Source organism: Pezoporus flaviventris, unplaced genomic scaffold (assembly GCF_033815535.1).
Source record: "Pezoporus flaviventris isolate CSIRO_AGI_PZ_B2104156 unplaced genomic scaffold, CSIRO_AGI_Pfla_v1 ptg000006l, whole genome shotgun sequence".
Taxonomy (NCBI): domain Eukaryota; kingdom Metazoa; phylum Chordata; class Aves; order Psittaciformes; family Psittacidae; genus Pezoporus; species Pezoporus flaviventris.
The window spans coordinates 6,130,709-6,158,144 of NW_026892554.1; the positions used below are offsets into that span (position 1 = coordinate 6,130,709).

Genomic DNA, 27,436 nt, shown 5'->3' on the forward strand with positions numbered 1-27,436 from the left:
AATAACACAAAGAACAGATGATGGCAAGATTAGTCCCACTGAACACCGTATTCCCAGTCAGGGCTTATGAAGGCACAGGAGGGCACAAGGACAGGGCACATCTCTGTTTTAGACAGCACTGAGGACCTTCAGTGTAATGTAGCTGCATCTTCTTGCATTCTCAGTCTTTGGCCTAAGAAAATCTCCTTACAGGGGTCCCAGAAAGATGCAGTGAAAGCTGTTAAAGCAGAGATAGTTCGGACAGTTTAAGAAACCTGTGCTCTGAATTACAATTGCCCACAAAAGAAGAAACATAGGGTATTCTCTGGGGCCTATGTGTCCTCCTCCTCTGCTGCCATCTTTACAGCTCTTAATTTAACATTAATTCACCAAATATAGCTACAAAATATAATGGATTAATTGCTCTTGTTTGACTCAATCTATTTTCCTGAGGTTCCTGACTTAGTGCATTCATTCCTCGTGGCCAGACCAGGAGGGATGCTCACAGGCATCACGATGCATTAGGGCAAAGTTTCAGCCACACACATTGCAATTCCAGAAACTGGATTTGGCACAGACAAGTGCTTGCAGCACAAGCAGAGCTACACGAGATCCAGAAAACATCAAAATAAGTACCCAGCACCATTCAAATTCTTAGCAGTTGTAAATTAGCCATGATTACGCCTTTCAAAAATAAGTGTGAAAAGTTGCCTAATACATCTCAATAATTAATAAATTTGAAGGACTAATGATCTAATTGCAGATACCCTCAAAACAGAGGAAGCCTAAATTAATCAGCATGTTTGCAGGGAGCGATTCAGCCTAATTGCTCTGAGCATTTGCTTTCCAAACAATGGACTTGCTCTAAGCTGACAAACACCCAGCCCAGCACAAACACATCCCGTTCTCCAGCACCCTGGTGTCAGCGTGGACCCAGGCAGTGGATAGCCCAGAGCTATGAGTGGTGGGCTACTGTGGGTTCATTACTGCTTAAAGGTGAAAGTACATGCTATTGTGTCCTTTTTCTTTCATTTTATTTTGTCCTTGGGAGACTGAGTTTTGGCACAGCTCATACTAATGCTAGGAGCTGCCCAGCTGCCCATAATGCAGTAAAGCCAGCTTCAGGAGCCACTCACACAAGCAAAGCCAGCAGCATGAGCCCACTGGGACCCTCTGGAGTGTGGGGTGCTGGTGTGAGAGCAGACGATGTGCTCTGGATGGGGAGGTGGGATGCACCCAGCGAGATGACAGCATGCTCTGCACTACTTCAGCCAACCCACCCTGCTCCCTCAGTGTGCAGCTGCCTGTATCATGAGAGGAAAGAAATGAGAGCAAAACCAAAGTGCAGCAACAGGCAACAGCAAAGGAAACCTGAAAAAGAAAGAAACAGAGATGGGGCACAAAGGTCCTGTAAAGTGCTAGAAAACACAAAACCATGTGGAAAAAGAGACACAAGAAAAATTCAGCTGGAGCAATGAGGCTGAGGTGGGGGGAATAAAAGACAGCAACCACAGCCACTCACCAGCTGACATCAAATCTGAGAAACATATTTCTTGTAACCACACCGTTTAACAGATGAAAGGATATACTCATACTTTGAAAGCACAGGATTTGGAAACGGGGTGCTCCTCACCCTTACAGGCACTCAAACCCCAGTTTCTGTTTTTTCTTACAGCCAGGTTTGTCAACTCAGTGACGGTAACACTTCCTTATGGCTGCAGCATCACGTGCTGCTCGGTGTCACAGCATCACCATTGTGAACAGGTGACTTGTGCAGGCACAATCAGAGCATCTCAGAGCCGTAAGGGAGCAAGACATTTCAGGTTTCATTAGGCTACCCAAAACAAACATGAGCCATTGCCCTGCCCTATCAAGGTGAGCCAGCAGGTCACAATGGGCTCCAGCCTCTCCCAGTTCAAAGCATGTGGAAGTGGAAGCTGCGACGTTCATCCAAAAAAAAAAGTCTCAATGGGGCCATAAAACCACTAAGGGTGCAACAGACTGACAGCATTTAGAGCACTGGTAATTCAGAATGCTTAATAATTTTAAACCAGATAATTATTTCTCTTTTCTGCAGAAGTACTTACAGTATTAAAACTACATAGATCGCAAACTCCTCACCATCACCAAGATACATCTACTATTAGTAATACTATAACAAGTATACTATAAATAGCCCAAACTTTTGCTATTGTGTATATAAACACACAGATCCATAACCTTCAGTGAAGAGAAAAATAGGAGAGAGTAGATGTTAACAGGAATAATACGAAGGGGGGGGTAACAAAAATCTGGTAAACTAAAGGAGGAATTTAAATCACACCAAAGGGAACATATGCTGGAAAGAGCAGTACATAGTGAGGCAAAAAGTCTGGAAAAATATCTGGAAAGTTGGGAAAAAGTAAAGCCACATGTTGGTCTTATAGCTTGCAGTTATGAGCAGAACTACGAGTCACCTTTGTTCAACCAAGTGTAATTAATTCCTACTTAACAACTGTTATGCATATAATGAGTTAATTTGCAGAGTAGAGCAAGGAGTTTCCAATGGTAGAAATATTTCTCCTTTGCCACATACCTTAGATTTATCTTCATATGTTTCTATACACACATGGGTGTATACTTCTTACACTGGGAAAAAACAGAGGCGGAGACAAAGACAGAAAGCTAGACCAAGAGACTTTGCTCAAATTTTGAGTACTTATCATGTTATAGCATCGTATCATAGAACAGACTGGATTGGAAAGGCCCTTAAAGCTCCTTCAGTTCCAACCGCCTGTCACAGGCAGGGACACCTCACACTAGACCAGGTTGTTCCAAGTCCCTTCCAACCTGGCATTGAACGCCACCAGAGATGGGGCAGCCACGGCTTCTCTGGGCACCCTGTGTGAGCACCTCACCCACCCACAGAGCAAAGAATTTCTTCCCATTATCTAATTTAAATCCACCCATTTCCAGTTTAAAGCCTTCCCCCCTTGTCCTACCACTATGTACCATTGTAAAAAGCCGCTCTCCAGATTTCTTGTAGGCCTCTTTAGGTATTGGAAGGCTGCTCTAAGGTTTCCCAAGAAACTTGCTCGTCACGTCTTACACTAAAAGTTGTTATAGAGCTGGAAGACACAGCAGAGACATCAAGGAATGGTTTGGGTTGGAAAGGACCTTAGACCGCATCTTGTTCTAACAGCAGGGACACCTCCCACTACATCGGGTTGCTTCAAGCCCCATCCAACCCTGTAAGCAATTAAACGCAACTAAAGCTGCTGCATCCCCTCCCAGCTCTGACGCTCTGCCGTTAAGGGCAGCAGACGCCGGCAGCGGCAAGCTCGGGGAGGAGGGAGCGGGGGCCGCTGCTCCCCGGCCGCGCTGCGGGCTCGGCGGGGAACCGCCACGAGAGGGCATCAGCCACCCGTGCTGGGCTTGAGCGATGCGAGCAGTGGTACCTTGAAACTGAACCTGAGAGACAAGGACAGGACACTGCGCCTGGGTGCCATTTCCTTAGTTAAGAAGATACATAACTTACACCCCAAAAAAGACCTAAACTGATTGCTTGATGATTGCTTTGAGACTTCCCCCCCAGCAATTGCTGATAGCATAATAACTGAATATGAAAGTTTAGGACATTTACAAAACTTAGGTTAACCCTGGTTAACCTAAGGATTAGGTCAGCATTCAACTAAGGATGCTGGCACACACTCTGCACTCAGCCCGTGGTTTTCATGTGAAGATTTTGTTATTTAACATACAGCATACTCCACACAGTACCTGGAGTTAGTTCCCAGCCAAGATGTTACCACTAGATGTGACTGCTTTATTCAACTAACAGCAGGACACTGTTACCTATGAACTCCAATGCTCTGCTACCACTCCCACCTAACAAGAGCATTTTTGCACTTGCACACACTAGGCTTCTAACTCAAATACACACATAAAACTCAGGACACAACCCACTGGAGAGCTCCCAGTGCCCCCAGAAAACCATGGGAAGAGGGACTGAAACCCTTTCCCAGCTGTGTCAGGCCGCACTGCTTAGTTAGCACTAGGAGTTTGCTATTCCCAAAATGTGAATGAGGATGACTTGGCCTCCAGCCCAAGCTACAGTCTGACTTGCAGGACATGTTCCTATATTCAGATTATTTAGAGTAGGCTGGTATACCCCAGCACAACGGCTATATCCAGCATCGTGGTGGGGGAAGACAGGGAAAGTCACATTCTCCCAGCCCACAAGTTTACTCTGAGGTTTTCTCACACAGGAGAGATGAGCAAAGCTGACAACTTCCCATTTCTGAGAGCGCATTGCAAAATGCACAGTGGTTGCAAGCCTGAGTATCAAGCAAAGATCCTAAGTAACCAGGATGACTTCAGAGACCTATAAAGATGTACATCAGCAGCATGTTTTAAGTAGCCACCACTGCAACATGATGATGACTGAAGAATAATCATTAAATCAGTATTTTCCCCCTTCCCAGTGCTGGGGGAGGAAGCAGGAATTTTACTGAATGATGCATCACCTCACGTACTTAGTTTGCTAAATGAGCAGTCATTTGCCACAAAGCACAGAGCAACATCAAAATGCTTTTTTCTCCTTGCTTACATTGTTTCACTGTGTTGTCCAATGCTTCACCAAGACAAGCATTTGCTTTCTTACACAACAAAACATAGCCCAGAGCAAACTATAATTTGTCTCCTTTAGAAATATTACTCTAATGGAATTGCTCACTTCTAGCATCTTTTCCATAGAAACAGCTAGATGTGTCCTGGCTTGTGCTGCCTTCCTAGTAAATCCAATTAACTGCTACACTGTTAGGAAATACATGCTTCAGTTTAACAAGTAAAGAACTTAATCTAAGTACTTGTCATGGTTTAAGCCCAGCCTGACAACTAAATACCATGCAACAGCTTCCTCACTCCCCTGCCCACACTGGGATGGGAAGAAATGGGAATAAAGATAAAACTCATGGGTAGAGATAAGAATAAGCTTAATAATTTAATAATAATAATTATGATGATGAAAAAGGGAGAGACAGAGGAATAAAACCCAAGGGAAAAAACAAAACAAGTGATGCACAACATAACTGCTCACCACCGGCAAACTGATGCTCAGCCAGTCCCTGAGCAGCAACCAGCTATTCTGGACCAACTCATCCCAGTTTATACACTGAGCATTTCATTCTATGGTATGGAATATCCCTTTAGCTAGTTGGGGTCAGCTGTCCTGGCTCTGCTCCCTCCTATCTTTTTGTGCACCTCCTCATTGACAGAGCATTAAAAACTGGAAAGTCCTTGATTTAGGGTAAGTGCTACTGAGCAACAACTAAAACATCGGTGTCATCAACTGCATTCCCATAGTAAATCCAAAACACAGCACTGTACCAGCTACTAGGAAGAAAATTAGCTATTCCAGAAGAAACCAGGACAGTACTCATTCACTCATTCTAAAAGCTAAGAGGAAAAACAAGCCTATACTCAGCCAAGAGTTACTGTTTCATGAAGACATGAAGAACCAGCATGGAAAAAGTTGACCAAGATAACAGATAATAGAAATGCCAACAACAAGCACCACATGTGAGAAGTTTTCCAAATCCAGATGGATCCCTGCAGATGCAAACCTTCACAAGCCTTTAGGCTGTGCAAGCTTATTTGCTTTAAAACCTTATGAGTAAACCCTATTTCTTCATCTCAAAAAAAACCAAATTGCTCATCTATTTTGCAATGCAAACACAACAGAACTGTTTCCACATACAGAAAGATACGAAATAAGGAATAAGTGTAAAATGCAGAGAGAGTGGACATATGGAAGAGTTCTGACAGGTTCAGACTGAAGGTTCTGAAGCAGCCACAGAACCTCTGGCAGGATAGCCCTCAACAGCAAGCAGAGAAACTACCAGCTGGTTGCTCATAAGCACTTTTACTCCCAGTTGCAACAGCCTGAAGAAGAGCCAGGCTAACAGCAACAGGCACTTCCCCACAGTTTATCCAGGAGTTCCCCAAATACTTTCCAATTTATGTGCTATGTCTTTTGGGGGTGGGTTTTGGGATTTTTTTTTTTTGGCACGTTGTCATACTTAAATTGCATCCCAGATTAGAGGGGATTGTTGTGTTACAAGCCCTGTTCCTATGGTTTCCCCGCCAATAAAATCTTTGCAGATAACTCTTTGCAAAAGCACTCTTAGAGCAGCTCCACCATTTAACAGATTTCAACGTATTCTTTGGCCTTTTTTATTTTGTTTGTTTGGTTTTGGGGTTTGGTTTTTCTTAAGCTCAGATAGAATTTCTCCAGGTTATTGACTCTGCAGTTCCTGAATAGGTGCAGATGCCAAATCCAGCCAAGAAGGTGCTTTGCAGCTGCACAGCAGGCAGGAGGAGCAGCTGTCTCCCCTGTGTACCCAAGGTGGATCAACCCAATGGTTGAGTGCTCTGACCTGCACAAGTGATATAAATCAATGACTTGTTGCATCAGAGATGAATAGAAGCCAAGTGCTGCCAAACTGAAGTGACTGATAGGAGAGCTGTGTGAATTTCAGAGGAAATGAGCTGAAAGGTGGGGCTCACCACAGCGATCTCTGATAACCAGGTTCCGGCCTTCCTTCAGGTGGATGGTCAGCAGGTAAGCAAAGGGGTTGGGCAGGTCACCCAAGCAATCATTTGCTTCCTCTAGAACCTAAGGAGAGCAAAGAAATTGGTCACTGCTGTGCACCTCCTGAAGTGGCCCATGAATGAAGCAGGTGTTCTCTTGGTTTTGCAGAGACAAAGTTCTTGTCTTTCCTTATAGAAATTTTTACAGAAAGAAGGAAAAAGAAAGCTATTTCTTTGCCAGGCTTTGTTTAGCAAATGGCTAATTATGAGCATCAGGTACCTTCAACAAAGCAAGGGGTAACCCAAGAGGGGTTATACCTGAAGGCGAGTAGTAATATTAACAATCGCAAATGCATGCTAACCATTCTACGATTCTATGCAGTCTTCCAAATCCTACCAACTTTCTGCACTATTATTTTTTAACTGTTTCTTGTGCATTCATAGACTATCTCAAGTTGGAAGCAACCCATGAGGATCATCAATTTCATTCATACTCCTCAATGGCCTCATAAGGAAGTGCACGTTTCACATAGCTGTTGAGAGGACAGCATTTCTTTACCCAGTTCAAAAGAGAGAAACACAGCAGTAGGCAGTGTTGGCTGTGAGATCTTGCAGTAAAACTCAGGAAGTTTCTTGTTCATGCGAGATGCTGAGAGGTTACACACCTCAGCATCATCCAGCAAAAACAGCCTCTGGACAGCACTTGAGATGTTATCAGAGGGCAAAGGTAGAGAAGTTCATCTGGATTAAGCAAACACGCATCATATGCAAAATGTGTGTCAAAACTGCCAATGCCTTTTCACACTGCCCTCAAACTGTTCTTGTCTGACAAACCCTACAGCCACGTTCAGGTACTTGCTGTCTTTATTTTAATCCATTTTGTTCTTGGGCTGCTAGTTAAGTATTTATCCTGATGTTTTCATCCATTAGCAGTACAATATAGATATTATAGACTACTTCAAAATATCCAGAACTTTTGGGTCTATTTGAAGCATTAGCAAGTGCTTTGCACTACTGAAAAAAAAAAAAAACCAAAAAAAAAAACCAAAAACCATTAAACAAAATCATAGTTTAAGCCCAGCTGGTAACTCAGAACCATGCAGCCACTTGCTCAAGTCCCCCTCCTTCTTCCCCCATCTTGCCCCCAGAAGGATGGGGAGGAGAATTGAAAGAATGTAACTCCCACAGGTTGAGATAAGAGCAGTCCAGTAACTAAGGTATAACACAAACCACTACTGCTACCACCAGTAATAATAATGATGATAAGGGAAATAACAAGCAAAGAGAATACAACCGCTCACCACTCGCTGACCAATACCCAGCCTGACCGAACAGTGATCTAACCCTTCCAGGTAACTGCCCCCAGTTCTACATCCTGGGAATGATGTGCTGTGATACGGAATACTCCTTTGGCTAGTTTGGGTCAGGTGTCCTGTCTCTGCTTCCTCCCGGTTTCCCCTCTTCCTTGGCAGAGCATGAGATTCAGAAAATCCTTGCTCAGAGTAAACATTACTGAGCAACAATTAAAAACATCGGTGTTATCAGTGTTGTTCTCAGGCTGAGAGTCAAAACCACAGCACTGCACCAGCTAAGGAGAAAAATGACTGCTACTGCTGAACTCAGGACAATACCACACTGGGGAAATCTATAGAAGGTTTCTTCACCTGATGGGGTTTTTAATTTGTAGGAAGTAAAGAACCTAAAGCTAAAGTTGTGCTTCTGATCAAGTTTCAAAATGCTTTAAAATGAAAGGCCTTACCATGTGATCATCAAAAATCTGAGATGATGTGGAAGAGTCTAAATCCATTTCTCCACACGGGTACTATAAAACAACAACAAAAAAATACAACGAATTAGACGACAATAACTTAAGGATCCAGGTTAGTTACAACAGCCCTTGAGAATTCTGAATATCCTTGGGATGTTCAAGCCAGCACGTTCCTGTTGCTGTCTCCTACTCCTGAATGCATTTCAGGTCTTGTTTAAACTTAAGCAACTATTTAAGAATACCACCCAGACATCTACCCCGAGGCTGGATAGTTATGAGTGGTGGGATAGTACAGGCAAGTACTTAGGCCAGTAGGTACCGCCAATGTTTTGGAACTCACCTCTGAACAAGTGCAGAATTCTGAAAGACTAATAAAATATATGGAACAAGTATGCTGTCATCCTGTCAATTCTAGAGACACAAACCACTGCGACATGCTGGGGCCTGGCACATGCCTACAGAGCCCTGCTCAGTTCTATTCAGTATGCTCAAGAGGCAGACTACACTGAAGCAGGACCATCATGAGAACAGGAGGACAAGACACAGAACTCAGATGAGGTGGTAACATCCTGATCCCTATCTCTGAGTGAGCTGAGATACGCAAAAATATTTTGGCCACCATCCAGGCATGCACATTCTCACCTGGCTGATCCAATGCTGGGATAACAGGGACAGTAGCCTGGAACCGATTCAAGCATGAGTGAGAAACATGCACTGCAATCAAGCAAGCCAAGCAGTGAAAGCCTCTCTGGTATGGAAGATGGTAGCTGGCACTGCAGGGGGAAGTTGAGTGAAGAGCTGTGTGGTGTTTGGCTGCCTGCTGGGTTAAACCACGACAAAAGGGGAAACTAGATGCTGGACATGTACTTTCTCCCACTTTGTGCAGTAATGGGAAGATCCAAAAGATTTTATTTGGTGCCCAGCACAGGAGAGGAAGTCAAACATTTCTTCCCAACTACTGACTCATCTAAAAACTTGAGGCTATGGTGAGACAGTGTCTAGACTGTCTGGACATATGGAAGGGATTCATCAGTCAATACACTCTGATGCTATTTTGACTGCTATAAGAGTCTATGATCATCACTTTAGCTGAAGAGGACCTATGTGCCTGGGCAACACTTCTGGTCTAACACAGGGCAATCACAGCCCATTCAAATCTAAAGATTTATGCTAAGAATAAACTCAGTCCACAGAAATGCACACAAGGTGGAATTTGATCCTCATGTGAAAATGTCATTATATGCAATGTGGTAACATCCAAATTTCTCAGATGTGAGCTGCATTGAGTGGAGCACTATACAAATAGAGAAAAAAAACAGGAACCACCAAAGATCATAAATCTTAAAGATACCGATATGCTGAAATAAATATAAATACACTTTTGTGTAGTGATTCTCCTCCTCCCAGATACATATCTTACATATCAGGAAGTACAGTAATAAAGCATTGCAAGGAAAATTTCACTTGCATGACAGACAAAATTTAACATTATGGTTCCCACAGCAATCGTAACTTGGCCACCTTGCAAAAACACATTAAAAGTAGAAAAATCATCATCATAAAGAGCAGCAGCAGAAGTTTCTCGCACAACAGAGCTGAGTTACAGCTGCTAGGGGAACCCTAACTGTGAATTTCCTGACTAGTATGAATAAAATCTCACTTGTGTACATTAAACCTAGCATTTCTTGTAATCCCTGGCTTCACAGGGATCTCCTTCAGGCACCATCATTGGCACTGATAATGGTTTCTCTTTACAGCTTGTTTTACATGGCAAAAACACAGAATCACAAAACTGCATTGAAATTATAATAAGCACCCTCTCTGCTAGCTTGGTATCTCTTATAATAATATTACCCTCAAAGTTACGATTTTGTGTTTATTCTGCTTTTTGTTTACTTCCATTACATCAGGTTTTGAACAAAGATTATAACTTTTAAATTAAAAAACTTTGATTTTTCATTTTAGCTCCACATAATGTAAATTGCTATTAGTTTAAGTACACAACTGCAGTGAGCCCACTGAATATAGACAAAAGACTCACTGAAAATATGGTCTTGAAATCTAGCTTTTTATCTAACTACAGTGATGTTTCTGAACTTCAAAGTATAAACCAATGTGGCCACATTCACCAAGCAGGTCATAGTTCCAAATATATCTGTGTAAAGACAAATCAAACAAGAGTGTGTGTGTGTGTACGTATATACACATGTACACATATATATAAATCAATCAAATATTCCTCCTGATAAGATTTGTAACTTTATCTCCTCTTGTTTTCTGCAGAAGAAAGGTAGAAAGGGCACCGAGTGCATCAGCAACGGGATGAGGCTTTTGGTTGCCAGTGACACACTGCAAGGTGTTAGTAAGAAACAAAGTGATGTTAGCACATTTCAGCAATGACACAGAACCAAAACGCAGCTCATAAGGTAGCACTAATAGTGCCCTTTGCAACCTGAATCAATCAGGGTGGATGTGGCTCTGAGCAACCTGATCTAGGTAAAGATGTCCCTGCTCATTGAAGGGGGTCTGGATTTGACGACCTTTGAAGGTCCCTTCCAACCCAAACTGTTCTAAAATGCTATGATTTTGGGATTCTAGAGAGGGGTTCAATGCAATTTCTGTTACTTCCTCATCCTCCAGTTTGCCTAGCTGGGCTGCAATAGAGAACAGAAATAGTAAATCTCTTAGTAAATGGAAATACAGTAGTGTGTCAAGAGCCTCTATGGAAGATGGCACAATCTGAGAGCACTGGCAGCTCTGTACTGAGAGTTCAGGTGAGTGTAAAAATCACAAGCCCACATTAAGCTCATGCACGATGCTTGGCAAGTATCTCATGGTATTGGGTGACCAGAGATAACCAGGAAATGAGTAGGTGCCATATGACAAGCAATTTAGGGGGAAAGAAAGCTCAACCTACATTTTTGCTTTTTTTAGTTTGTTTTGTTCCCGGGATCTGCCTTCCTCCTCCTGATTTACCTCACTGATCAGTGGATGATGCTCCCAAAAGAAAGATATGAATTACTGTCGTGCTACTCACGGCAACCCCATCCACTATTAGGAGACCAACAACTTCCACAATAAACTGATCCCATCCAAGGCACATGGAATACAAATTTTGTAGTGCTCAGTGAAGTACAGAAAAACTGAATATTGAGGTTTTCACCAAATTCAATTTAAAACATAACTAAATTTGTTTAATATTCCTTTTCCATTTCGACTTTGCTTCACTCCAGTATATATTCTTTAGAAAAAAAAAACTTTCTGCATTTGAAAGTTGTAAATGGAGGCAGATTACAGGAAGGAAGGCAGGATATTCACACAGCAAGATGATTTGCCATAGAAGTAAACACTAAATGACTTACACAAGCACATACACAAATACACATTTTGGGAAAGATATAAATGCTGCAGAGAATCAGCCAGACTCAGATTGTGCATGTGGAGGAAACTTGATTTGAAGTTAAGCTATTCCATCATTGTACAAGTACCTCCTTCTCCTAAAGCACTTAGCTTGCCCCAGATCAAAGCAGGATTTAGGATTAATTTTGGTGCTGCTGCTGTAGATTCTAGGTTAGAGGTTTTCATCTACATCAGCAGGAAAGAACTGTGGCTATCAGAGAACTCCTGAAATAATGACACATTCATAATGTTCAGCCTACCATATACTGAGCTGCTACAACTTCAGAGTAAGGTTTAAGCACAGAAAAAACTGATATTCTATTTCAGCTTTTTTCTTATGTAGACCTCTGAATAATAACAGAATCATACAATAGTTTAGGTTGGGAAAGACCTTTAAGACCATTGAGTCTGTTAACCCAGCACTGCCAAGCCCACCACTAAACCATATCCCTGATCACCACATCTACATGTCTTTTAAATACCTCCAGGGATGGCGACTCCACCACTTTCTTGGGCAGCCTGTTCCAATGCCTAACACACCTTTGGATGAAGGAATTTTTCTTCATGTCCAATCTAACCCTCTCCTGGTGCAACTCAAGGCCATTATGGTACAGTCCAGTAAGTTGAAGCAAATCTGTTAACAATTCAGCAACACTGAACTGGAAGCGATGGTCAGTCACTACGAGTCTGACACTTTGCATCACAACAGACTAACACTGCTTTGATAAGAATACACAGACCTTCAAGATGCAGAACAAGCAGTTTTATATCAGAAAAGACCATTTTTCCCATGGCAGCACTAACCATCATTGTGATCATGCAGTTAATCAACCTGTGAAACCACCAATCCCAAAGGAGGGCTTTAAACCAAAACGTGTTCACCATTTTTGTATCTCGGATGACTATGGAAAGCAGTTACCACAGCTGTAACAACGAGGGTATGGGAAAAAGGATTCAGAAAGTTCAAAGTCTAACCTGCCCAGTGAAAACTCAACAGGAGATAAACTTCCATGAAACATAAATGAAAGAAATTTCGTTTCATGCATTCATCTGCTGTCTATATTACAAAGCGATTGTGTAATCCACAGGACTCCCCACTTTGCCCAGGCCAGGCAGGAATTACTGGTTTATGTCAGATTTGAAGCACACTGGTGTTTGATCCTCTTCTTCCTGGGACATTCTGTCCAGCCACAGAAGTACTGACCGCAGAGGCAGAGTAAATGGAAGAAGGGGGACAAGATGGGGAATGCGGAAGAAACCTTTTGGTTTTGCACTGCTCTGAATAATCACAATGCAAGCCCAAAGGACAGCCCTGAGCATGCTGCTACATGTTCCCCGTTCTCCACCACATGCTTTCCTTGGTTAATTCCAGGTACAGGCAGAGTTCACCTCACCCATCACCTTTTACCTCTTGCCTTCAGCTGGGCCTTGAGTGGCAGAAGATAAATTGATTTTGCTATAAACTGATCCTGGTAAGCTATATTAACCAAAAAGGGTAACTATGGCAAATGTGTCAGCAGCACTTTCCAGAGCCCAGAGAGCTGCAACAACTCTTGACTTCAGCAGGCAATTCCAACAAATCTGAAGGATCATAACCTTGTCAGAATAAAGTAAAAGCGAACTGGAGCAGGCTTATTTTGTAGCTTTAGACTGCCCAGGAAGCCAACCGCATCCTGGGCTGCATCAAAAGGAGCGTGTCCAGCAGGTTGAGGGAGGTGATTCTCGCCTTCTATCCTGCCCTCATGAGACCACCCCTCCCCTCCGCAGTCCTGCGTCCAGCTCTGGAGCTGACATGGGGCTGTTGGAGTGAGTCCAGAGAAGGCTACAAAAATGTTCAGAGGGCTGAAACACCTCTGCTCTGGAGGCAAGCTGAGAGAGCTGGGCTTGTTCATCCTGGAGATGAGGAAGCTCTGGGGAGACCTTCTAACAGTCTTCCCTAAAAGGGACCTACAAGAAATCTGGAGAGAACTTTTTACAAGGGCATGTAGCGACAGGACAAGGGGGAATGGTTTTAAACTGAAAGAGGGTAAATTTAGGTTAGACATGAGGAAGAAATTCTTTACTATGAAGGTGGTGAGGTGCTGGCACTGGATACCTAGAGATGCTGTGGCTGCCCCATCCCTGGCAGTGTTGGATGGGGCTTGGAGCAACCTCATCTAGTGGAAGGCATTTGGAACTGGATGACCTTTAAGTTCCCTTCCACCTCTAACCATTCTAGGATTCTATGACTGAAAGGATATCTAAATTAGTCTCCAATAATCTGTATATCACATATGGTTTAGGTCTATTTTTATCCCCCATTCATTCCTTGAATAGGGCCCCCTCCTCCATCCCTTTATAACCCTGACAATTAAGGAGAAGCACGACCCCGATGAGGCCACAGAGCCTTGCTGATGCCCAAGCCACCTACCTCTGCCCCCTCGTCCGTCAGAGCAGCGCTCAGGTGGGTGCTCTGCAGCAGCTCAAAGAGGTCGGTGCTGGGTTTTCTCTTCCCCTCGGACACAGGGCTGCCTGCAACCTGTGCATCCGGGTGGGTGACCGTCTCCTCCGTGGGTGACACCTGCTGCGATGCCCATGGCCAGTCCTCTCCCACTGGCTTCACTGAAGAGTTCCTGCTTTTCATGGACATCACAGACCTGGAGAAGCTCTCGGGGGAGCAGTTCGAGAACACCTGAGTACTCACATAAGTCGTTTCTTCTTCTGTAACAGTCTCCACCTCCAGCATGTCGGGCACAGACACACTGAGGCGTCGGTCCAAGGAACAGACCTTCCTCTCCACCATCTTGCTAGACCTCTTCTTTGTCTTCTTCACGCTCAGGTTTCGCAGGAATGGTCTGGTTTTCTGTTTCAGGGATCCCCAGACAGATGATTTATCCAAGTCCATTGCTGCAAGGGAAAGCTCCGCTATGCGTGGTTCTGAGTTACCGGCTGGGCTTAAACCACGACGCTCCTGCATGGAACGGCTTCAACAATTCCCAGGGGGACTAAAAGGAACGTAGGAAGAAGGCAAGTCAATCATAAGTGAACAGCAGCCAAAGATTATGATTCATGTTGTCTCATCTTGAAACTTTCAGTCATTTTTCTAAACACTTACAACAAAGCACACCGCATTAGTAAGTGCTTCCAAATACAATCTCGATCTGGTGGGTAGGCTTGATTATCTAGGTGGAAAACAGCAGGAACAAGCATTTAATCCTACACTAAAATGCAACGTCTGCCCACTGCTTTATGATTGCTGATAGGAAATGTTATATTTCTTCTTCTGCCAAGTCCCAGCTAGAGAAAGTTTTGAGATTTATCCAATTTGAAATTGTTTCTGTACAAAACTTACCGGTGGGAGTGAAATCACGATAATGCTAGCACATGAAAAATGCTGTCAGAGCTGGCACTGTAATTTCTGCTGATGTTTTTCCAGCCTGTGTAGGGAATTGGGGGCTATTTCCTAGGCTACATGGATTCTTACACACTGTGTTAGTGGACAACCATGACAAAATCAGCTGAGACTGAAGAGGGCACATAGAGCATGAGAAATCCCAGCTGAGTCCCCAGAACACTCCCTTATGTTAACCCACTGCCAGTGAAAGTTGCCACAGCAGAATTAGTGTTCCTCACAAAGAAGGTAAATGAGAGAATATGAGGAGAAAAATGGATGGGTCACAGATTTTGAAACCTCTTGGTGGACTCGCCTTTGAGTTGGTTCACACTGAGCATATTTACAGTAGGAAGAGACAAGAAGACCAAAACAAAATCACCTACTGTATCTGCATTGTAAGAGTGCAGTCGGATGGACCCCTCCGTGCAGAGGAATATCCTCACAGACAGCGTCTTTCGCAGTTAACAGCGGAGAAACCATCCTTATTCTGTGAAGCAGAGATAGTCAAATCATTATCAAAACTCATTGAGGAAAAAAGCTGATGGAACCTGCAGATTTACTCCTTTACAGTTGCAAAGACATGCATACAGTGGTTAGAGTATATACCTAATGGCCTTAGAAATGCATACCCATTAACTACATGACCGCCGCTTCCAAAACTCAGTGTATTTACATTCTAACATTTGCATCATTGACCAAAAATGACTTATTCCACAGTTTTCCTGATCACTAGAGAAAACATCAGAACAGGCAACAGAAATACATCTGCTGCACGAATCCAGACAGAGAAATCACTGTCTGCTTTCAAAGAAACCTCTTACATTAATTAATTTGAATGAAGTTGTATGGCCAGATACTTATTTAAATAATTTTATGACTAACCCCACTATACTTGCAGAGTGTTCAGGCATCTACAAAAAAATGCTTTAACTGTATTACTATGTAATTAAAGCTGCACAGTCTTCCCCCTATTTATATTGATATATGAGTAATAACAGCATCATTATACTCCATATAAAATTAATATGCCTTAATAGTATTACATGCATTCACAAGGCAGTAACAGATTTTGCCCAAATAGGAAGCAGTGCTAGTGTAGATACATCAGCTTAACACAGTATCTTCACCTCTTATCTCCAGAATTCAGTCCCAGTATCAAAGAACACATGGACAAACTGAAATTGTTTTTTTTCACCCCTCACATCATCACTAAGAAGCAAAAGCAATTTTCTGAGCTTCACAGAGAGAGAGAAACAAAGGCATGGTGGGGCTTTCTTTTCTTGCTGTGAAAGTACAAGATTAATCAGATTTACAGAGTGAAGTACAAGATGAGCAGATTTACAGAGGGGGAGAAAGGAGATAAATGCCACCCCTACCACATTTAACTGGAGGAGATGCAGGGATGCCCGTGTTGGAGCAGCACGCGATACCTGCACAAGCTCAGCAGAGACACGGCTGAATTTGCTCTCATCTGCCTGTGGCTTTCACTTAGGCTTTTCCCTCTTTAAACAAAAGCTTGACAAGGCAGCCACAGGCTTCCTTGGAAGCACTGCATCCCATGGCAATAACAGATATTATGAGGCTAAACACATTTGCACAAAACATTATGAAACGCACTGCTGGGACTCATTTAAACAACTCATCTCCTGCCAGTGCTCTCCGCTTTGCTCGCCTACATACACAGAAACACACTGAAGCGAAGACATTGTAAATAAAGGCAGGGCAGCGCTCAGCATCCACTTCCCTAGGCTCTTACTGCTTCCTATTCCCTTCCTGTTATTCTCTACCTGTCTCATTTTGACAACCCACTGCTGTTTTTATTTTGTTTACTTCGAGATTTTGTTTCCTAGCAGTGGGCTTATTCCTTTAAGTTTTCCCAGTTACTTTCCCCAAGTTGAATGTTTTTCCCAGTTTCATGTCCTCCGCTGCTGAATAGAAATGGCTATGCAGCAAGGATGACGCAGGGTACCATATTGTGTATCTAAGACCCACTTGCACTGAACCCAGAATAGCAGTGTATGACTCCAGTTACCTAGTAGCTCCCACACTGGGAAAACACAGAGGTGATATTTACTGCATAAGCAGCAGCGGATTGCCTGGACTGAGGCCACAGAAAAGGCAAGCTCATCCCTGAACTGCCGAGGGGTTTGGGCATACTCCACCTTATACCCACACTCCTGCTGCAGGAGTAAATATTGTATTTACAAACTAATCCAAATGATGGTTATAACACACAAATAACAGTACACAATCTGTTCTGATCTGAGAAAAGGGTGAATACAGTCTGAAGGGCAAATGCATCAGTCATCCATACAGTGACACTTTTTTTCACTTCACTAGTTCAAGCAGAAAAAAAGAAACATCCCCGCCATGACCAGAGACCTATTCCCCAAAGAGATCGCTGGAAGATCAGGGAAGGGACCACCCTCCTTCCCCAGCACAGTGCTGGAGCCAGGAGTGGCAGGCTTCACGGATACCCCCATGCTACATCAGAATGTATTCACACACACAACTGTTCTTTCTTCCTACATCACTTTTTCCTTTACTTTTCCATACTGCACATCATCAATAGAAACACATAATTTTCAAGAAGTTCTTCCTTGCTTATAAAAAGCATGTTCTCTGTACCAACATGTTGTTCACATACTCCTTATCCTTCATAGGCCAGCAGCTTTCCCTCTTCCTTCCACAGCCTCAGAAGTTTGGTGCCAACTATATTGCCAAATATTCCCTACGCAACCAGAGGGGAAAGCATACGTGGCCAAATTCTTGGTCTAAGTTTGGCCTCTCTATTCTTTCCCCACATCAATGGCACATTGTACCAAAAATCTGCAAGCAGTAATCAAAGAGAAACATTTCCTGTTATCCATCTTAACTTTGTTGGTTTTAATTTCATTGAATGACTTCTTGTTCTTATGTAAGGAAAGGAAAAGTTCTTTTCAGCCTATCTTCTTCAGCCTTCTCTTTAATATACTGCTACATCTCAAATGCTCAGAAGAATCCATATAGTTTAATCTCTTCTTTCAGGGAGACCACTTCTGATTGCACTTGCCATTTTTATTGTATGCTTTTCTTTTGCTGTTTCCTCCTCTTTTGGGGGCAAGAAGGAAAGCATTAGTGACAAAAAAGGTGGTCACAGCTCACATCTGACTGATACAACAAATATTTCTAGCATTTTATCCTCCTTTAAGTATATTCTAATTATGGTCCTTGGGACTTTTTTTTATGTGCTTTGGTTTCTGTCACTCTAAGTCTCTAAGCTCTCCTTTAAGCTGTTCTAATATTTAGAGCTAAGTGATTTTTTTAGGTGTTATAACAGGTGGCTATAAGAGATATTTCAAACACCACTGAAAACCTAGAGAAACCATTCTGTAAATCTACTTCACTTACTGTCTTGTCAGGAAGCCAGGAAAGCCACAAGTGAGAAATGCTACAAGATACTCTGAAAACATTATGAAAGTACCCAATGTAGCTAAGCTAGCAAACAAAACCAAATTGATTTACACACTGGAAATTATGGAATATGTTGTCTTTCTTCACTAAGTGACCATAAGCACCCAGCAGTGCACGATGCTCACTGAAGCACCCTCCAAAGCCAGTGAGGAGATAAAAATGAAACAGAGTACCACCACCCCTACTACAACCTTCATTAAGTCTAGTAATTATTGTACTCTATTTGCTTACCTAATGAAGGTGAAAACATTGGGTCAGTTCACATGCCACCCGTCTTTGCAATGCCTCATTCATGTTTTCAGCTACAACTAAAGAGTAGCCAACATTTGAATCCATTGTAGCTGAAATTACTAACAGGCATTAGAGGCTGTTAGGAAGATGCTCCTCACTTGCACAGGCTCAAACTGGAAGGAACTAATGAAAACTCCCTCACTGCAAAACCTCTATTGATTCTGGCTGCTCTGGCATAGGATAGTCACCCCAGTCTCTGCATGACTGGCACAGACTCAAGCTGAAAACCTAACGCATGAAATATTATACAAGCCATAAACAAGGCTAATTACACTTCTGCTATGCAGCACAGTATTTGGCTATTGAAAGTTCTAATAAGAGTATAATACTTTTGATTTATAATTTCTGAATTCAGTGTGCTGAAAAACACTGACATCAAGAAGGAGATAAGGGAATGGAAGAAAGGCGTAGGATCCTCTTTTTGCACCCTTCTTTCAACTTTTTGCTATAAACTCCATTGTCTGGCTCTAGGAGTCATAAATCAAATCATTCCTCATATCAGGAAAATAGCTCTCAGCTGAGTAACAGCTGTATGTGCTGGGCAGTTATTTCTGTAACAGATAATACCAAATTCTGCAGGTTTTTCTCATCACTGTGTCTAGAACAGTCAAATATAAAACATTACTAATGAGTATAGTTACTTTAGAAAAAGAAACCTACACTACCTTCTTTGCAATAGCTTATGATATCTGGAAATACAGTAGCTTTATGATAAGCATCAACAGCCACATCGATAAGACACTGTCATTCAAACAAAGTAACCCTTTGTTCAGAGTTACTATTTTATCCTGGAGGATTCCAAACCCAGCACCAACCGCACTCATATATATGATATTTAAAACATCTAAAAGAAAAGAGTACTTTACCAGGGGCAGGATGTTCCTTGGATTATCAGCACCTTCAAGTGTTGCAGAAGCAAACCCAAAATGAAAGGCTGCCCTAGGTGGGCCTGAAACCATTCCTCTCTAGGTCTGATCACAGAAGCTAAGAAGGATGCTGAATTAGATACATACATCACAATACTGAGAAACTAAGACACCTTTTCTTCCTGCAGCTGAGTCTTATAGCATATGGTAAATACCTGAACTTCAATTTGATAAGGCACCAGAAAAAGTCTGATTTCAATCTGATGCTGCATAGGCTAATTACCCTGGGGAAATCAGCACTACAATTATTTTTAGTACTAGCAAGCATCAAAGGGAGCACACTGTTGAAGTGTAGCTGAAGTCTTCATTGCATCAGTTACTTGCTGCAAAAGTGGGGTTATGTCTTGGCCAGCTTCCACATCTTGCCACTGTGTTTGAGCTCAAGCTTCCCTGTAGGGCTTCAAATGATGCCAGTGAGTTGATACAGATCCTGCTTTTATGCTGCCCTATTGTTAGACTCATTTGCAAAGTGCAGTAGGATGCTAAACTTAAAGTAAAAACTTGACCTGTTGCTGTCAGCCAATGTAGTACAACTGCTTCATAACAGACAATTTTATATGCTTCAATGGAAATAAGTAGGCCCAATAAAGCAGCCTTATTTTCTTGATGTAAGCTGAAAGAAACCTACAGTCCTTGCAGAAGATCACTGAAACTATCCAGGGTAAATACAACGCTTAAGAAAAGCCTGCTTATTACATGCAGATAATACAGGCATCTTAAGACAGACTGTTGTTTTATTGGGGTTTTTCAAGGCTTTGGGTTTGTTGTTTTGGGGCAGGGAGGTGGTTAAGAGACCCCTTGGTTATTAGGCTCTGGGCTTTCTCATCCCACACTTGGCTTTCATTTTTTTAATGTGACGAGCTTCATCTTTCACAAACACACAAAATGAGCACGTCTTCCTCCACTTATCACACAAGAGAGGAACAGAGATGCTCGAACTCCTTAGAGACTTTTGCACAATCTGGAGAGCTTTTTTCTTAAGGTTTATGAGCAGACAGTAACTGTGAGAAGCAACAGAACGATCAGCTGCTACAAGCATCTTAAAATAGCATCTGATAGTGAAAGTTACCAAAAAAAACCCAACCAACCCTGCACCTGCCTCCAGCTTATAAAAGTGTTGCTTTTGTTTTGTTTCTGTCTGTTCTAAACCAAAAGAAAACTGATGAGTATGGGGGAAATGGAGGAGGAAGTGTTTGGGTGTATCTTTACAAAAGATATTTCACAAGTTTCTTCCACTCTTTCAGCTTCTTTCAAAATACTGTAGCTTGCGATCATACCTCTGCAAGCCAGAAGGCCCCTTCAATCTTTTCAATCTAATTCATGGCACCGCACCAAGCTGGTACAATTAAATGTGATCTTTACAGCGCAAACACCATCTGAGCATCAAACGTCTCTGGGGACACCTATGCATGAAGATCTGCTTCCCGCAGCCCTGTGCCACAGGGGATGAGGTGCACGTCAAACCAGACTCCAAGAAAGATCCTGGAGTGACAAATCCTGCCCCTGGAAGGCACGGTGCCATGTGCTGAGATCATGCTAATAATCAGGATGCTGCTTCACCACTGGCTAGGTTTGTTTTATAACTTGCCTTATTGCTCCCAGTCAGTTCAGGTGATCCCTTGTAAAGGCAGTACCTAGAGCAGAGCACCTCCAGGAGCAAGGGAAGAGGAAAAGCAGATGAGCAGATAGGGGAAAGGAGAGTTGTAGGTACAAGCAGAGTAAGAGTGAGATAAGGAAAGCTCTAAAATAAATAGAGAAATGAGAGGTTTATCAGGGCTCACAGGAGGAGCAACACAAGATCGGGAGAAATCAGGCAAAGTGTTGCAGGAGCTGGTGCCCATCAAGAGAAGCTCCAGTGGAGCCCTGCAGCCTCCTTCCTCCTCACTCTCTCCTTTCAAGCCTGTGCTCATCTCTTTTATAACAAAAGGTATATTTTTATAACAAGAGGTGCACAGAAATAGACCATCCCATTTCATAACTCTCAGGGAAAACAAACCTAGGAAGGAAACTGGAGACTCATTTCCACTGGAGGCCAAATGAGCCAGTGCCTTTTACTAGCACTTAAGTCCCATATTTAAATAAAAGAAGTTAATGTTTATTATGCAAATTACTTGAGTGTGAGCCAGCAATGCTCCCTAAATAGCTTCTATTACTGTCACACTACTTATCAAAACTCAGTGGCTACATAGGAAAGATCTATTAAAAGCTCTGCATGGTTCTTTATTTAACAAAGATTTAGCAAAGTGGCCTAAACAGAACACTTTTGGTCCACAGAAACGGCCTGATGAAACGTGAACAGGACAAAAGCTCGTGCTAAGCATGCTGATGCAGTTTGCCCTCTTTCCTTCCTTACTAGAGCACGTTCCTCTTCCAAACAGCAATGTGGCGCGTGCCAGGGCCAGAGATCACAGTTAAAGCTGGACACACAGGAGAGTTGAGAGTACTCTGAATCTGTATTGACCTGTGTGATTAAATGTCCTTTCACGTTTAACATCTCAGCACGGTTTGGGTATCTCCGGAGATAAAATGAACCGGTGCTTTTACAGTCTCCTAATTCACAATGGCAGGAGACTGAAGGCAACTGCCCTTAAAGAAAATAGAGGTTTGGTGTGTTGTAGCGTATCACTGAATGAGAGAATTGCACCAGTAATAATCATCATTTTCTGCAAGAACCACAAGTTACCTTACAGAAAATCACTGCACTTGGATATCTGGGGTTGTGCATCACTACTGAGAAAGCTGAAAGGAAGACTGGAAAACCCACATATGAATAAAGCCCTTTGGAAGCTCTTGGTGAAGCCAAATGTTTGAGGGTTTCAGTGCCATCTCCTGCACTATCACACACAGTTTGCACCCAGTTAACAGCACAGAGACCACAACCACAAGTGAAATTGAAAGCCTGTGAGAAGCACAGGGGACTTCAATTGAAGAGTAAAACAAATATTTAGCATTCAAAGCAGTCATCAGATCCTCAGCCTTACTCATAGCCACAATGAATCTGTGGCCTGACCTCCAGGCTGTAACTGCTAAACAAGTGTTTATTTGTGGAGAGAAAACAAAAACCCCTCATTGTCACTGGTGTGTTTTTCTAGGGATATATTGCTGGAAGACACACAGCATTTCTCCAGTCTCTAAGAAATCGACTATGTGCAGAACTATTGCATACATGTTACAAGCACAGTAACTTAAAGACAAAGCTCACCCACATAATTCTATTTCAAAATACATGAACATTTTAGCGGACTTCATGGATCCTCAGCTACTCTAAATCCAGTTACAACATTACTCTAAATTCTGCTACAGAAAGGGGGGAAGCAATTTTAAGAGGAATTTTAACCTTCGGCAATAAGCTATGCTTTTACAGATGACAGTAGCTTAGATAATAAGACTAGGCCTACATTACCAGGACTACATTATATGGCTAACTTCATAAAGTTAAGCAGCAAAACACTAGTTTGATAATAAACAACATCAAAAAGGTACACCCAAACTAATCACTAACACCAAGAAAGCATCTCTTGTTTAAGCCTCACTTCTGGGTAAAAAAAAGATGCCAAAACTTCCATTAGCAAGATTGTTCTACACAGAAAAGCAACCAATGCATCAAGACACCCTTCTCCTGCACTAAAGGAGCTTCACCCTCCTTATTCATAGTTGTGATTCTGGTGAAAAAACTGAATCCTGGACAATAATGTAGTACTTTACATATGAAGAAGCCAAAGCACGCAACTAAAAACAAACACACTGCTTCCCTGAACTCACAACAGTAAAATGTTCAGCACATAAATGGCTTCATAAACCTGAAGACTTCTTTAAACTTTTCTTTTTCCCAATTGGAGAGACTAAAATTTATGCCAGCACACATCTCTAAATGCCAGTCATTTGTCACAGTACAGAACCAGCTTTGAGGTTTATCTTTTCATACACCCTTTGAGTTTTCAGCCTCCTGGCACTAGAAATACTCACCTTGTCTCTGCGTTCCGTTAGAGCATTATTTTCCCATTGACAAGAGCAGATAAAGCTGGCAAATTGAACTTATGCTCATTGGCAATCACACTTTGGCATTTCCTGAGTCTAAACACTGGGGGTTTGGTTTGCTAAAACTGAAGCCCCTAAATATCGACATCATTTAAAGAAAACCACAGACTCTTAATCCAGTAACTAATTTAAGTTTGAATAAAATGGTCAAAAATTAAATATAAGAATTTGCTACAATGTATGAAGTGAGCTGTTGTAGATTTTACCTGCAGAAGTTCAGAGAACCTCACCTCTATAATAAAGCCTGGTTTTGTTACTTCTGGTGCGTTCCTGGAAGTGATGCAATCAGAAAAGCTCCCCAAACCAGAAACGCTGGCATAGCTGAGCTAGTATTATGCTTCTTACTTGTGCTTGATGAAGCAATTCAAAATTCACTTTCATTTCTTCTAAGATATTTGATTTATATGATAAACATGCTCTGTAGCTTTCATTTTGCACACCTTCGTCTTCATTGCAGTTACAAGCAACTATTATGTAGGAATTAGGCTCACTGGCATTACACTAGTGTTCCAGTCACTTATTTCCTCCTGTTTTCTGTTTCTAACCTAGAATTTTCCAGGTTTTCAGAATGTGTCCTCTCTGAGCCTCAGTAAGGGCTTCTTTGATATAATGCTGTTCTAGCCACATGCCTTACCAGTGACTGTCAGACATCAGGCCCTAGGGACATGGACCTTTGATCTCACCCAGTATAACCATCATCACATTGCATAAAACAGTTGCTGGAGCTGTTGCCCCTAAGTCAGGGCTAGAGGGGGACATCATACAGCAGTATCTGATGCCTGTCTCACTTCACCACAACACATTAATCATTTACACACCCCCTTAATGCATTTTGGAAGAGGGAGGAAGGAAACACCCCACACTTTGAGGAACACTGTTATGGACCAGCGATTCCTGGCAGAATTTGCATGCATCCTTAAGAGCGTTATTTATTCCCACTGTACACCATCAAATAATGGGGTGCTCACCTTTCATGTTGAGGTTTGGGTGTCTCATGACAACAGAAATATTTAACAGAATTTAAGAGATTCTCCATTTAGAGCCTGAGTTTGCTGGATTTTATCCCATTTCAGTTGCATCAGTCTCAAGAACACGCATCCTAGGTCCAAACAGAGCTAGTGAAAGCTTCATGCTACATCCAGGTCGTGGACCCAAGATGTTAATATCTGTCAAAATCAAACTGTTTTATTGGGGAAAACTGCACACACATTACAGAGTCCCTAAAAAACAGTGTAATCCTGATTCATCGAGGGTAAATTTGCCTTAAGTACAGTGGGATAGTTTGGTAAACTTTAAGTACCTTCCCTTAAGGATATCTGTATCTTTCTGCTCATGCTGCCCAACCACAGTGGCTGCTCATTTGTATACTGCTACCCACAGTGGGGGTTTTTGGTTTTAATCCTCCTTTATCCATACAAAGCTCCAGGCAAGGCAGTTTAGAGCAGCTCAAACTGATCACTACACTTGCCATTACTATGCCCCATTCATGTATTCTCAAAAGTTAATGCCTAAATTACGACCACTTAGCCCCTAATTAACAAACAAAAGGTAGATTTTATTAATCGTGGATGTTAAATTCTGACGAATACTAACTAAAAGGCATTTTAATTCAGCTGTCATTATTATAGAATCATAGACTGGTTTGGGTTGGAAAGAACCTTAAGATCATCTAGTTCCAACCTCCCTGGCCATGGACAGGGATGGCTCACACTAGACCATGTTGCCTAAGGCTGGTTTAGTTCATGGATTAAAATCACACAGAGCTCAGACCAAAACTTTTGCAAGGTGTCAATAAAAACCTTTAAAGATACAGTAATATCTAGTAATGTTTTTGAACTGATTTAAGAGCTACCCACATTCCAGTTACCTGTGGCTACCAGATATGGCCAAGTGTCCTAAAACAAACTGCTTGCAGCCAGATAAATAGGTTTGGAAGTTTTCTGATTTGAACAACTTTCACACCTATGTAGATGAATGCTCGATCTTTTTCAGCTTTTATTTGCTCAGTATTAAAGGCCAGACAGTATTACTTAGCAAAAAAAATAAAAATCTATGAGGTAACCATGTGTGGTTGATTTTGAACCAGAACACTTCCTGAACTGGAGGAAACGGGCTGTGTTTCAAAACACAAATGTCTTCCCTGAGCTTGTCATGAGGTTTTACATGTCATAGTTTTACAAACCTGAACAAAATTCAGTCATTTATACATTAAAAAAAAAGGTACTATCACCATTACCACTGTCTGAATTTGGGTGGGGGGCACCCATTATAACCACAATCAAAAATAGCAGGATTTCTACAGAATCCACTAAAATATGTAACTGGAATTAGATGTTTGCACTCAAACAGAAAAACAAGACAAAACAAAACTCTACAGTTAATTGTTTCCAAGTACAAGAAACTGGGAACAAAGCCTGCTATTGAATGAGCATTAATTATTTGCCGTTTGGTTCTGCAGATGTTTCCCATGAGGGAAGACAGCAAAAAAACATTCCACTTGAAACCCAGGGAAGCAGCGACAAGGAGCTGAGTTATGTTACTGCATCCATTTGGATATTTTTAATTTAACTTGTAAAAAATGTTAGGATTCATAGGATTTTATTTTAAGGGGAACTTGCATCCAATAAAATTTCAAAGATCTGAGCTCCATAATCCCTTCTCACTTAAACCCAAATACTTTAAAAATAACCCACAGCCATGATAATATGATCTAAGAGAGTCTACCCCATCCTTGCTGACAGCTCCAGATCATTGCCACGTCCACATCAATGGCAACAAATACATTAGTATGGCCACCTCATTTGCATCCATCTACATTAAGAGATTATCAAACAATATAGGTTATATAGACCCTGTCCTGGCTAGAGCTTACTTCTAGAGCAGGGCTTATCTATTTAGTAGCAAAGAATGAAAGCACACCCACAAATCCTGAAAAGACAAGAGCTGCTTCTGCTCCTTAATTTCTGGTATCAAACGGAGCCAGGAATCTTTCATTTCCAAATTAGCCCTTATCTCTGATCTTAAGAGAGCAAAGCCATACAATTCCAAGAATTTTGAAAACAATGAAGTCTGACCAAACCTAAAGTTTCCAGTAAAGCAAAATTTACTTTTGAAAATGTAGTTCCTAGGAATGGGCAACAGGAAGAAATGTCAAGGGTACAAGTACTTTCCAGAAAGGAAGGATATGAATAAGATATCCCTTTTTTTTTTCCCCATCCCAAAAGGCAAACAAAACAAAGATCTCAAAACCCACACTGCTTGTATTTTAGCAAGTTTTGTGGGAAAGTGGAAACAAGCTAGTGAAGGAGCATCTGTGTAAATACAGAAACAGGCATCCACCGCAGCAGGCAGAAAAGTCACCCTGTAGGTCACTTAGCTCCAACTCTCACCATACACCAACCATAAACTAGAGGCAAACAATAAAGCTAAGTAGTTTTAACTAAGGACCACCAGAAAGTGTTATCCAAAGGCTTTCCTCCGAGTCTCGTGCATCCTACGTATCCATACAAGGAACCTCTCTGGTCCCCTCTAGACACCTACACAGCCAAACTGGAAACATTCCAGCTCCAATTCCACAAGCAGCCTTGAAGACTCCCAGCTCAAGGGTCCTTACACAAGGAGCAGCTGAAGTCAATGGGA

At 42.1% G+C, this 27,436-nt stretch overlaps 1 protein-coding gene across 1 annotated transcript in view; it reads right to left on the reverse strand.

The window, feature by feature from the left end:
- The window catches only part of MCTP2 (multiple C2 and transmembrane domain containing 2), a 111,530-nt gene extending 91,678 nt beyond the window's left edge, over positions 1-19,852 (reverse strand). Inside the window, exons 1-5 of the mRNA XM_061446716.1 lie at positions 19,700-19,852; positions 15,473-15,576; positions 14,127-14,700; positions 8,309-8,371; positions 6,526-6,634 (exon numbers count right to left, since the gene is read on the reverse strand). Of these exons, the coding sequence (XP_061302700.1) occupies positions 6,526-6,634; positions 8,309-8,371; positions 14,127-14,672 (718 nt within the window). The 5' untranslated portion in view covers positions 14,673-14,700; positions 15,473-15,576; positions 19,700-19,852. The remainder of the gene's footprint in view (positions 1-6,525; positions 6,635-8,308; positions 8,372-14,126; positions 14,701-15,472; positions 15,577-19,699) is intronic.
- Between the last annotated feature and the right edge of the window lie 7,584 nt (positions 19,853-27,436).